Consider the following 13,235-nt stretch of genomic DNA (forward strand, 5'->3'; position numbering starts at 1 on the left):
TTGTAATGGGCAAACTGTGCAGGACGGCGGTGTTCAAAGTCTGCGATTGACGTAATGCATGACCGGAGTGATCTCAGAGTAGTCAACTGGGCCTGAGCAGACAAGAAAGATGGGCGAGTTATTGCCAAATGCGGACATTCTTGGGGGCTGGAATGCTTGGGTCTCCTAGCGCTCCGCCGGCGTTCCCTGTTGTCCCAGACTTCCGCTTCCACCGGTACCCAATGGTGGCTGTCTCACATTGAATTCCCGTCAGTGCTTCCCTTTTCGGAAGAAAAGCAACATCGATCAGACTTTGCAGCTCCTGCATCCATTGAGACGTGGGCGTGGGGAAAAGCAGCTCGCGGGCCTAGAATTCCATGGAAGGGGGAACAGTAAGCTCCTGCGATGCTTTGGGAGGCTCACAACAAACCGAATTATGCTTTCGTCCTTTCCCGATTTGCAGTAGAGCCGATTGTGTGTCCCCCATTGCTCAAATCGCAGTGCTGCTTGCAAGTGGGATGACGGGCGTCGGGGTCCAAAATCGAGACATGCAATCTGATCTCCCAGAGCGGACAATGCCCAAACCTGTTATCCGGCCAGGCCGGGTGGATCTTGCCATTGAAGAGGTTGGACCCTGGTCGTGTTTAAGTTGCACTTAAAGACTCCTCTTTTCGGAGTGGGTTGTTGTTTTCTCTGCTTCATACCAAACCCCATGTGCTGCGGTCCAGAATAACCACTACTCCTTGCAGTCACAGGCCGCGCAAACCAGTCGCCATGGAGGATCTCCGTCGCATCTATCTCTTTGGAGATCAGACAATCAGCTGTGACGAAGGCCTCCGCAACCTATTGCAGGCGAAGAACCATACTATCGTCGCCTCGTTCATCGAAAGATGCTTCCATGCACTGCGTCAAGAAATCACCAGGCTGCCGCCTTCTCAGCGCACACTCTTCCCGCGGTTCACCAGCATCGCCGACTTGCTTGCTCGGCATCGTGAGTCAGGGACAAACCCTGCGTTGGGGAGTGCGTTGACCTGTATCTATCAACTGGGATGTTTCATCGAGTAAGTGCCTTTTCAAAACGATCCCAAAACATGGCTGATCCTAGGCAGTTACCACGGTGATCGTGGGCATCCATATCCTTCCTCGGATGACGGCCTTCTGGGTTCATGTACGGGTATGTTGAGTTGCGCCGCTGTCAGCTCGTGCAAGAATGTCGGAGAACTACTGCCGCTGGCAGTCGAGGTCGTCACATTGACTATTCACCTCGGGCTTTGTGTCATGAGAGTCCGAGAGATGGTGGACTCGACGGAGTCATCTTCCGGCAGCTGGTCGATCCTCGTCTCTGAGATTAATGAGGCAGACGCCGCCATCCTGATTAGCAATTTCGTTAAGAAGCGAGTAAGTACAGTGAATGGCCAAATGGAAGGAAAATACTGACATACCAGGGAATTACCCCTCGTCGCAACCATACATCAGCGCAGTTGGATCGAAAGGTCTCACCATCAGCGCACCACCCGACATTCTCGACAAGTTCATCGAAGAAGGTCTTCCAAAGGAGTACAAACACTTCAAGGCTCCTGGAGTCAGCGGTCCGTACCACGCACCGCATCTGTACAATGACCGAGAGATTCGCGATATCCTCAGCTTCTGCCCCGACGACGTAATTTCGCGCCACACGCCGCGGGTTCCATTGGTCTCGAGCAACACAGGGAAGCTGGTCCAGGTAAAGAGCATGCGTGATCTGTTGAAGGTGGCTCTGGAGGAAATCCTCTTGCGCAAGATCTGCTGGGACAAAGTCACAGAGTCCTGCCTGTCCATCGTCCAGGCTGCCAACGACAAGCCCTGGAGGATTCTCCCTATCGCCAGCAATGCCACACAAGGCTTGGTTACTGCGCTCCAGCGTATGGGAAACTGCCAGGTCGAGGTAGACACCGGTGTCGGCGCTCCTCAAATGGACCCGACCGCTCCCAATGCTACGGGCAACGCGTCACGGTCTAAAATCGCCATTATCGGAATGTCGGGGCGTTTCCCCGAGGCAGATGGCGTCGAAGCCTTTTGGGACTTGTTGTACAAAGGTCTGGACGTTCACAAAAAGGTCCCACCTGAGCGATGGGATGTTGACGCGCACGTGGACTTGACCGGTGCAAAGAGAAACACCAGCAAGGTTCCATACGGTTGCTGGATCAACGAGCCCGGTCTATTCGATGCCCGTTTCTTCAACATGTCTCCCCGAGAGGCCCTTCAGGCAGATCCTGCACAGCGACTGGCGCTGTTGTCGGCTTACGAGGCTCTGGAAATGGCAGGCTTTGTCCCGAACAGCAGCCCATCCACTCAGAGAGACCGCGTCGGCATCTTCATGGGTATGACCAGTGACGATTATCGTGAGATCAACAGCGGTCAGGATATCGACACATACTTCATTCCTGGCGGCAACCGAGCATTCACGCCTGGTCGAATCAACTACTACTTCAAGTTCAGTGGCCCTAGTGTAAGCGTTGATACCGCCTGCTCGTCCAGTCTTGCTGCCATCCACTTGGCCTGCAACGCCATCTGGAGGAATGATTGCGACACCGCCATCAGTGGTGGAGTGAACCTCCTCACCAACCCTGACAACCATGCCGGTCTGGATCGTGGCCACTTCTTGTCTCGGACAGGGAACTGCAACACCTTTGATGACGGCGCGGATGGCTACTGCCGGGCTGACGGGGTGGGCACGATCGTCCTGAAGCGTCTGGAGGATGCCGAGGCTGACAACGATCCCATTCTGGGAATCATCAATGGCGCCTACACCAACCACTCGGCCGAAGCCGTCTCCATTACCCGTCCTCATGTCGGCGCGCAGGCGTTCATCTTCAACAAGCTCCTCAACGACACCAACACCAACCCACACGAGGTCGGCTACGTGGAAATGCACGGAACCGGCACTCAGGCGGGTGACGCCGTCGAGATGCAGTCCGTCCTGGACGTCTTCGCACCCGACTACCGCCGCGGCCCGGCCAATTCCCTTTACCTTGGTTCCGCCAAGTCGAACATCGGGCACGGCGAATCGGCTTCCGGAGTGACATCCTTGGTCAAGGTGCTGTTGATGTTGAAGCAGAACATGATTCCTCCGCACTGCGGCATCAAAACGAAGATCAACCACAACTTCCCCACGGATCTGGCCCAGCGCAATGTCCATATTGCCTTCAAGCCAACCCCCTGGAACAGACCGGTCTCGGGCAAGCGGAAGATGTTCATCAATAACTTCTCTGCTGCGGGCGGTAACACTGCTCTCCTGATGGAAGATGCTCCCCTACGCGAGATCACTGGACAGGATCCCCGGAATGTGCATGTTGTGTCTGTGACGGCACGGTCCCAGAGTGCGCTGAAGCGCAACATCAACGCCTTGATCAAGTACATCAACACGCATGCGCCCTCGTCGCCGGCGAATGAGCGACGGTTCCTTGCCAGTCTGGCTTATACCACCACTGCGCGTCGCATGCATCACCCATTCAGGGTCACCGCTGTCGGATCGAGCGTGAAGGATATCCGTGAAGCCCTGCGTCAACGTGCCGATCAAGATGTCACCACTCCCGTGCCTGCCACAGCCCCCAAGACTGGGTTCGTCTTCACCGGCCAGGGAGCTCAGTACACTGGGATGGGCAAGCAATTGTACGAGGATTGTGCCGCATTCAGAAGCACCGTTCACCGACTCGATTGCATTGCTCAAAGCCAAGGGTTTCCCTCTATTCTCCCTTTGATTGATGGCAGTGTGCCTGTGGAAGAACTGAGCCCTGTCGTGACACAGCTGGGAACCACATGCCTCCAAATGGCTCTGGTCGACTACTGGAAGGGTCTTGGTGTCACTCCTGCCTTTGTTCTGGGTCACAGTCTGGGAGATTACGCAGCGTTGAACACTGCCGGCGTGTTGTCCACCAGTGACACGATTTACCTCTGTGGCCGTCGCGCTCAGCTTCTCACGGAGCAGTGTCAGAAGGGGACCCACGCCATGCTTGCCGTCAAGGCTGCCGTCTCCGAGATTCAGCATCTGCTTGATCCAGAGGCCCACGCCGTCGCCTGCATCAACGGTCCCACCGAGACGGTCATCAGCGGGCTCAGCGGTCGAATCGACGAGTTGGCACAGCAGTGCTCCAGCCAGAACCTCAAGTCCACCAAGCTCAAAGTTCCGTTCGCGTTCCACTCGGCCCAAGTGGACCCGATTCTTGAGTCGTTCGAAGAGAGCGCTCAGGGAGTCGTTTTCCACAAGCCCGCGGTCCCATTCGTCTCTGCCCTGAACGGAGAGGTAATCACGGAGTCGAACTACAACGTCCTTGGCCCGAAGTACTTGGTAAAGCATTGTCGGGAAGCAGTCAACTTCCTTGGCGCTCTTGAGGCGACTCGGCACGCCAAGTTGATGAATGACGCCACACTCTGGGTCGAAGTGGGCTCGCATCCTATCTGCTCAGGAATGATCAAGTCCACCTTTGGTCCGCAGGCGGCTACCGTTCCTTCACTCCGCCGCGATGACGATCCATGGAAGATCCTCTCCAACTGTCTTTCGACATTGCACCTTGCAGGCGTCGAGCTCAACTGGAAGGAATTCCACCAGGACTTCAGCTCGGCCCACGAGGTGCTTGATTTACCCCGGTACGGCTGGGACCTGAAGAATTACTGGATCCCTTACACGAACAACTTTTGCCTTACCAAGGGGGCTCCGGTTACCGCGGAGGTATCGGCTCCCAAGTCTACCTTCCTCACGACCGCGGCGCAGAAGATTGTGGAATGCCGAGAGGACGGAAACACGGCAACGTTGGTGGTTGAGAATAATATCGCGGATCCAGAACTCAATCGTGTTATTCAGGGCCACAAGGTCAATGGAGTGGCTCTTACGCCATCGGTAAGTTTTTGACTGCACTCACCACTTCAATGAGAAAGCTAATTCCATATATGTAGTCTCTCTACGCTGACATTGCGCAAACGCTCGTCGACCACTTGATCACCAAATACAAACCAGAGTACCAGGGCCTGGGTCTGGATGTCTGCGACATGACAGTGCCTAGGCCTCTCATAGCCAAGTCTGGTGATCAGTTCTTCAGGGTCTCGGCGGTGATGAGCTGGGCCGAGCAGAAGGCGAGCGTGCAAGTCTGGTCTGTGAACGCAGACGGCAAGAAAACGGTCGAGCACGCCAATTGCACTGTCAAGCTCTTCAACTGCGCCGAGCGCGAGACAGAGTGGAAGAGAACCTCCTACCTGATCAAGCGAAGCGTCTCTCTCCTGCAGGATAAGGCGCAGACCGGAGAGGCTCACCGCATGCAGCGAGGCATGGTGTACAAGCTGTTTGCTGCTCTGGTGGACTATGACGAAAACTTCAAGGCCATCCAGGAAGTCATCCTGGACAGCAATCAGCACGAAGCCACGGCGCGCGTCAAGTTCCAAGCCCCTGCGGGCAACTTCCATCGCAACCCCTTCTGGATCGACAGTTTCGGCCATCTGTCTGGGTTCATCATGAACGCCAGCGATGCGACCGACTCCAAGAATCAGGTATTCGTCAACCACGGATGGGACTCCATGCGCTGCCTGAAGAAGTTCTCCGGCGACGCTACTTACCAGACATATGTGAAGATGCAGCCGTGGAAGGACTCCATCTGGGCGGGCGACGTCTATGTCTTTGAGGGGGACGAGATTATCGCTGTGTACGGGGGGGTTAAGGTATATATCTCCAGGCATCAACTGACAGAAGATTTTTGCTGACATCGGTCTATAGTTCCAAGCGTTAGCTCGAAAGATCCTGGATACGGTTCTTCCGCCAGTCGGAGGGTCCAAGACCGCCAGTGCGCCGTCGTCAGCCAAGCCCATTGGGGAGAAGAAAGCTCCTCCCCCTATCAGGGTCACTGGTCCTCCCAAGCCCAACCCAAGCAACGCACGTGCTGCATCACCAGTGGTTGCACGGGCATTAGAGATCCTGGCTGCGGAGGTTGGTCTGTCCGAGGCTGAAATGACCGACAGTCTCAACTTTGCCGACTACGGGGTCGACTCGCTGCTCTCCTTGACAGTGACCGGTAGATACCGTGAAGAACTGAACCTTGATCTTGAATCGTCCGTGTTCATGGATTATCCGACCATCAAGGATTTCAAGGCATACCTGGCGGAGAAGGGCTTCTGCGACAGCAGCAGCCCCGAGCCGTCCAGCGAGCCCGAGTCCAAGTTCTCTTTCAACAGCGACGCATCGTCCGAAGCTTCCAGCGGACTTACCTCTCCTGGAATTCCGTCTCCTGTGAAGCAAGTGGCGTCCAAGGATGGACAAAACAAGGTCTGGAATAGCATCTGCAGCATCATCGCCGAGGAGATCGGGGTGTCGGTCAAAGACATTGACCCCAGCGACAGCTTGCCAGAGATGGGCATGGACTCTCTGCTGTCCCTGACCGTGCTCGGTCGGATCCGAGAGACACTTGACATTGACCTGCCTTCGGAGTTCTTCCTCGAGAACCCGACACTCGATGCGGTCCAAGCTGCTCTGGATCTGAAGCCCAAGATTGTCCCTGCAGCTACGCCTGTCTCAGAACCCATCAGGCTCCTCGAGAGGATTGACAACAAGAAACCCAAGGCCACTCAACATCCTCCGGCGAGCTCGATTCTTCTTCAGGGCAACCCCCGCACCGCCACCAAAAGGCTCTTCATGTTTCCAGACGGTTCGGGCTCCGCCTCCTCCTACGCGACTATTCCGGCCCTCTCCCCCGATGTCTGTGTCTACGGCCTCAACTGCCCTTACATGAAGACACCTCAGAACCTCACGTGCAGTCTCGACGAACTGACCGAGCCATATCTCGCTGAGATCCGCCGCCGGCAGCCCAAGGGACCCTACAGCTTTGGGGTTGGTCGGCCGGTGGCATCTGCGCGTTCGACGCGGCCCGTCAGCTGATCCTGGAGGAAGGGGAGGAGGTGGAGCGATTGCTCCTGCTCGACTCGCCCTTCCCCATCGGTCTGGAGAAGCTGCCCCCTCGTCTCTACAAGTTCTTCAACTCGATCGGGCTCTTTGGCGACGGGAAGCGGGCGCCTCCCGACTGGCTCCTACCACACTTCCTTGCCTTCATCGACTCGCTGGATGCCTACAAAGCGGTTCCCCTGCCGTTCAACGACAGCAAATGGGCCAAGAAGATACCCAAGACCTACCTGATCTGGGCCAAGGACGGGGTCTGCGGCAAGCCAGGCGATCCCCGGCCGGAGCCTGCAGAGGATGGATCCGAGGACCCGAGAGAAATGAAGTGGCTGCTCAACGACCGCACGGATCTGGGGCCAAATAAATGGGATACTCTGGTCGGACCACAAAACATTGGCGGAATCCATGTGATGGAGGAAGCGAACCATTTCACCATGACGACAGGACAGAAAGCGAAGGAGTTGTCGGAATTCATGGCCAAGGCCATGAGTTCCTAGGTTGGGGTGGAGTTGTGCATACCTAAATTGTTTTCTTTTTTTTTCCGGCTAATAATCGCAACATGTACTTTACTCCCCTTCTCAACTGTAACTTAACCCGATTTTAGTTGCGTTTGCAGTATGTAATGGATGTCTTTTCTGAATGTCTGAAACGCCAACATGGACGTGGCCTGTCTTGTACACAGCCTTGTAGTAACCTAGTAGGACTATTCTTGAACGAGGCTTGGATATGCCAAGAGCCGGGGGTTCTGCCGGTGCTGACATTTTTTGATGATGCTCTTCGATGCCATTGACGTTTGATGACGATTGATGAAGCTGCCTTGGCTGTGTGTTGGTGACAAGGTCAAGAGTGTGTTGACTGTTCGCTGTACAAATATATGTTTAAGTCACGGGACCGCAGAGACGGCCTTAGGCGTCCCAGCCGAAGTAAGTGACTGAGGCAGATTTTCTCTCGATGGGATATGTACTATGGCTGTGTCAAGCCCTCCATTGTTAAATCAAGTTCATTTTCTCAAACAGCTAAGAAGTTCTAGAAGGGGCGCCGAGGATCGCGGTTCAAGCCGAACATGAGATCTACGCTGTCATAAGCTGAGCACGTTATTGCTTTACCACCAAGACCGAGGTCGATGATTCGATCACTTTGATGCTGGATGATATGAATGCATAATTCCGCAGTGTCAATGTTACATCAACTGTCTTACAGAGCAAGCTTATCTGGACTCGTCAATTCAATGCTTTTGTCTATGATTATTGCAAAAGGGTGAGTGTTTTTTTTTGGTCTTACGATGGCCTATGATCTATTGAATATAGAACCAGACTAATGGGAAGCAAGCTAATTTGATAGGTCAGGATCACACGATCAACTGCCCCTCTGATCTCACCGATGTTTGTCCGAGAGGATCTCCAACGAAGGATGGAATAGACTCCATCAACTGTAGTTCAGGCCGAGTCCTGACTCCTGTGAGAGAACGAGGGTGCACATACAGTTAAGAACGCCATGTCCTGGTGTGATCTGTCATCCTTTGTTCTCCCCCATGTCTCCAAGTAATAGTAATCAAGATCACTCATCACCTCGAGCATTGAGGCCAGAGAGGGGAAGATGAGACAGGACTCCGGATAGCCGAGCAAAGAGAACCAATCATAAAACACTTGGGAATTACTTTGACACATTGCTAGATGTGATTGGCCAAATTTAGAGACACTGCCCCGTGTGGCCAGTCCCAAACAGGAAAGGGATCACTGGGTCTGACCCTGAGCGTGTGTCATCCTGCCCGTTTGGGTTTAGCCTAGGGATCACATAAAAAAAGCGTCTATTCTGGGCATAAAATGAAAGGGAAAAGGATCCAAAAGGAGGCAACCGAAGTCAGGATCTTGCCTCATGGTGATTGATCTTAGCCACTCATCTCAGTATGCTCAAGAAGAACACAATACTCTGTATAGAATGTCAATATCATAGAGCTTTCGTCTTCAAGTGAAAGTCAAAAAATCAGCTGCTGGGAGCCTGGGGCCGTTTATTTCAGGGACTCCGCACTTCTAAAATAAGGCATCTTCTCCACTTGGATGATTCTCCCACCGATCATTGGCGTATTAGGCTTTCTTACCTCTGACGGGCAAGAACTGGCGCTCAATCAGGGGCCAAATCCAACGCCCCAGGGTCTAGGGTCTAGGTTCCAGGGTCAAGTTGAATCCATGTCTCCAATCTCGTGTTTCAAACTGTGTGGCGGAGGGTCTTCCAACTGTGCCTGATCTCAATAGTCCCTAGTAATCTAGTAATCCATCCCAATCCTGCGGCTCCTACCGGCGCTGTAGACTACTGTACGGACGATGGAGTAGTAGTACCTAGTGTCTGCCTTGCCCAGAGTGGATTCTCGAGTCCAAAGAGCTTCCAAGCTAATCCCAAGGCCGACTTAGAGTGACATCGTTCGTCTCCTCTTAAAAGACACCGATAAATTCTCTTCTTCTGATTACTGTCATCCTCTCCTTTCCTCCATTCATTGCCACATCTCTTTGACTCTTCATTCCTTGCGAGCTCCTCTTTCAACAAGAGCTTCGTCATCTTCTCATCCTCATCGATGCGTTCTTCGTCTTGTTGAATGCGGATGTCTCCCTCTCGTAGCAATTCTTGCTGATCGCGTGCCCCGTCGTGGGCTATGCGAGTTCCCCTATCCGATTAAAATAACATAACATAACATAATCATTATCGCTGAGAAGCTGCCATCTTCTCCTTGATCGTCATGCACTTCTCCAAGCTCTCCGAGCTCGTCGATCAACTCGTTCGAGTCGTCCGAGATTCCCCCGCGCACACCTTCGACCGGTGGTGGAGTGTATCGCGGAAATTCTTCTTCACCCTGACCTTCATCTCACTGATCTGGGCCAAATTCTTACACATAGCTGCTCATCTCTACTCATTACCGCCGGCCAAATTGCTTCTGTGGGGTCCGACCTTCTTTTTCCAGGATGTCATCTTTATCCTTGTCGTCCGTCTGCTCACCCAAACCATCCCCTGGCGACCTGGCGCCGTTCTCGCTGCACTATGCACTGTGCCATTCAGGTAGATTATCAACCCATTCCTTCTGAAACCCGTCTGAAACACTGATAACTGATTATATTGTTTCTCTCACTAGTTTGCTGATGTCTGGCATGGCGTCTTCCGCCACCTCCTTTTACGTCGTGACCGGCGCCGAGATCCACTGGCGACAAATCCGCACTTTTCAGAGCGATGCGGCTGCCTTTCGGACCCTACTCACCGGATTGACAGGATTTCTAATCGTGGAAGCCATCATAATTGCCGCCTCCTGGTTCCTGGCGGCACCCGTCCACCGAGTCACGGGTGGGGTCTTACGGATCCTGGTGACTCCCCTGCAGAGGCTAGCGCAACGGATCTGGAGTATTCGCTGCCCGCAATGGAGGAGGAAGACCAGTCCCATGGATCCCGAGCGGTATGAACAGATTGCGGTGGATGATTACCTGGACGACAAGAGTGAGGACGGAGACTCGGTGTTTCTCCTCGACCCGATGAGTCACGAGACCCCCGTCAGACATCACGAATCGCTGTTCAAACGTCTGGCCGTCTTCCTCTTCTTCGGCGCATATGTGCTCCTCCGATGCCTTCGCCCCCCAATCCTTCGTACATGTTCCTGTCCGGGGCGCTGCCCGTCGTCCCATTCGCCCCGGCGAACCGCGGCGGGTCACCGATCGATGCCGACGTGATGCCGGGAGACTACCGCTGGCTGGAAGGTCGCACGGCGCTGGATAAGGTGCCGAGGTGGGATTGGCTGCCGAGCGATCCGATCGCCGGGTTCGAGGATTGGTATCCGGGATTCGAGGACGATCATCCACCGCATCATGGACCGCATCACGGACCGGATCACGGACCGGATCACAAACCGCATCATCGCCGTCGTCCTCCACCGCTACATTACAACCCGGCCCAGGATCCGTTGCACATCCCCAATCTACAGAATCCCGTGCTAGAGCCCCTGAAGGAAGCACTCGCCAGCGGAAACGTGAGCATCAAACACGTCATCCTGCTGAAATTGGAGAGCACCCGCGCGGACGTCTTTCCGCTGCGCAAGGACTCGTTCATGTGGAACCGCATCGCTGATTCCCACACGAACCACACCATCCCCGATACCGTGCAGCACAAACTGGCCGAGTTGACCCGAACAGCGGAGTATCTCACCGGCTTTGATTCGGGCTTCCCGCGCGACCCTGCTGCACACAATGGTAGAAAAGCGTTCGGCGGCATCAGCGCCCGCAATGCCTTCACCACGGGCACCTACACGCTCAAGAGCCTGGTCGGAACCCTCTGCGGCGTTACCCCACTGGTGACCGACTTCAACCGCGAGTACAAGCATCACATCTACCAACCGTGCATGCCGCATGTCCTGAACGCCCTGAACCGTCAGATTGACATCGCGAACCGAACCAAGGATTTCACCTCGTGGCCCTGGCACTCCAAGTGGATGCAGTCCGTGACCGAGGGCTACGACAAGCAAAACGAGCTGACGCCGCGACTGGGTTTCAAGGACATTCTCGCTAAGGAGCAGCTGGAAAGCCCCAGTGCCAAGCACTGGCCGGTCAAGTCGAAGGAGATCAACTATTATGGATACCCCGACACTGAGCTCCGCGAGTACTTTCGCGATGCCATCGACGACGCCGAGCGGGAGCACAAGCGACTGTTTATCACCCATCTGACCGGTACGACTCACCATCCGTGGGGTATGCCAAATAACAGCTACCAGCACTTTATGGGCGACAAGAACTTCAAGGCCAAGGATGATCTCAACAAATATCTGAACACCATCGGTTTCATTGACAACTGGCTGGCGGAGATCATGGACATTCTCAAGGAGAAAGGAGTTGCAGACGAGACCCTGCTCGTCATGGCCGGCGATCACGGATTATCTCTTCCCAACGACGGAGGGGTCACTCCCTACGACAATCCGCATATCGGTAGCTTCCAGGTTCCCATCGTGTTTGCGCACCCCAAACTCCCGCCCGTCGAGATCACGTCGCCCGTAATCTCGGACCAGATCGTGCCGACGATCCTGGATCTCCTGATCGAGTCCTCTTCGCTGGAGAAAAAGGCCACCCGTGCGGCCAAGGACGTGCTGTCCCTCTATGAAGGCCAGTCGATGATTCGGCCCTTGATCCCCGAACAGGACGGCAAGCAAGACTGGCAGTTCACCGTGATGAACACGGGCGGGTCCTGGCTGGCAGTGCGCTCCGCCGCCAAACCAGCCTACCGACTCGTCATCCCCCTCATCGACGATCTGGAGTGGCGGTTCACGGATCTGGAAAAGGATCCCAACGAACTCCACCCGATCAAGAACTTTGATCTGATTGATCTGGCCCGCAAACTCGAAAAACAGTACGGGCCGGAAGTGACCAACTGGGTCCGGGACGCCGCTCATGTTGCCTCATGGTGGGTGGGAGAAAACTGGCGTCGCTACCGGTATCGTCCCGGGCCCAAGCACTGACGATTGCATATTTTCTGGCCTTCTCTTTTTTTTTAAGTTCTCCCCTTGTACATGCTCTTAAGCTCTGCCGTTTGCATTTTCATATCACATATTGCATCTTGTCGATATACCCGACCTCCAGGCGTACACACCTTCCCAGTTCGTTGGAGTCCCAAACAAACTGGACAATTTTTTTTGAAGCGATTGTACATATTATTTTGGAATACATGTCGAATTCAATCATACATTGGAGTATGCTTCAACATTGGTATGAGTTTTGGAATGTAGGATAAGATCAGCGCTTTGTCACTCATCATCGGTAGGCGGCCCGAAGCGTCACTGGTTGACAGACTAATGCTATAGAAATCGTGCCATGGTCTGTACTTGACAGGGGCCATATGATCTGATTGAGGTAACCGCCTGTCTTCCTCTGTATAGCCTGTGGATGGACGTCCTCCTGGCTAATGTTTCATTAGGCTAGCACGGTCAGCTGAACAGTTACATTCTTCAAGAATCAGCACGAGACTGGAATATATGCTCAGGCGTCAGCACGATATATTAAGCACTTGCTAAATTGGAGAGTCTGGGCCGTCGCTATAGGTGGATGTTAAGCATGCACGACAGACAACCGCAAGTATTCTCCGGCCACGTTGATATTAGTATGCTGCCGGCAGATTTATCCAACACCCACAGACCGAGACGAGACGTCTGCAGCATGCACTCCGCATTATTCAGGGTCTGCAGAGCAATTCCCCGCTCCCATCTCAGTAATTGTGACGCCGATCGCCTATCTCCAGAAACGGCGCTATACCTACCCGGTCTTATTTATCCGCGACACCCGTCTCCAAGACTCCACGGATAATCTCCTGGTGCAATGGCTTC

The 13,235-nt window shown here is 54.2% G+C and overlaps 2 protein-coding genes across 2 annotated transcripts; both read left to right on the top strand.

Annotated features, from left to right (window-relative positions):
- Nucleotides 1-753: 753 nt before the first annotated feature.
- On the top strand, nucleotides 754-7,397 carry pksP (polyketide synthase alb1; the record flags this gene model as incomplete). Its single annotated transcript, XM_024828731.1, has 6 exons — nucleotides 754-1,040; nucleotides 1,089-1,381; nucleotides 1,425-4,855; nucleotides 4,912-5,667; nucleotides 5,723-6,833; nucleotides 6,890-7,397. 6 exons carry the CDS (start codon nucleotides 754-756, stop codon nucleotides 7,390-7,392), a joined length of 6,381 nt encoding a protein of 2,126 aa, XP_024688246.1. The 3' UTR covers nucleotides 7,393-7,397.
- Nucleotides 7,398-9,185: 1,788 nt separating this feature from the next.
- Nucleotides 9,186-12,535, top strand: P174DRAFT_438097 (sulfatase domain protein). The gene is made up of 3 exons (XM_024826454.1): nucleotides 9,186-9,943; nucleotides 10,017-10,519; nucleotides 10,612-12,535. The coding sequence occupies exons 1-3, from the start codon at nucleotides 9,627-9,629 to the stop codon at nucleotides 12,372-12,374; spliced, it is 2,583 nt and encodes an 860-aa protein (XP_024688247.1). The 5' UTR covers nucleotides 9,186-9,626; the 3' UTR covers nucleotides 12,375-12,535.
- Nucleotides 12,536-13,235: the final 700 nt, after the last annotated feature.

Source organism: Aspergillus novofumigatus (assembly GCF_002847465.1).
Source record: "Aspergillus novofumigatus IBT 16806 chromosome Unknown P174scaffold_1, whole genome shotgun sequence".
Lineage (NCBI taxonomy): Eukaryota > Fungi > Ascomycota > Eurotiomycetes > Eurotiales > Aspergillaceae > Aspergillus > Aspergillus novofumigatus.

What these genes read in the sequence shown, in the direction of transcription:
- P174DRAFT_438097 (XM_024826454.1), top strand. Translation starts at nt 9,627, where the DNA reads ATGCACTTCTCCAAGCTCTCCGAGCTCGTCGATCAACTCGTTCGAGTC. An exon ending in CTATGCACTGTGCCATTCAG is followed by an intron (nt 9,944 to 10,016) that starts GTAGATTATCAA and finishes TTCTCTCACTAG; the next exon opens with TTTGCTGATGTCTGGCATGG. An exon ending in CCTTCGCCCCCCAATCCTTC is followed by an intron (nt 10,520 to 10,611) that starts GTACATGTTCCT and finishes TGATGCCGGGAG; the next exon opens with ACTACCGCTGGCTGGAAGGT.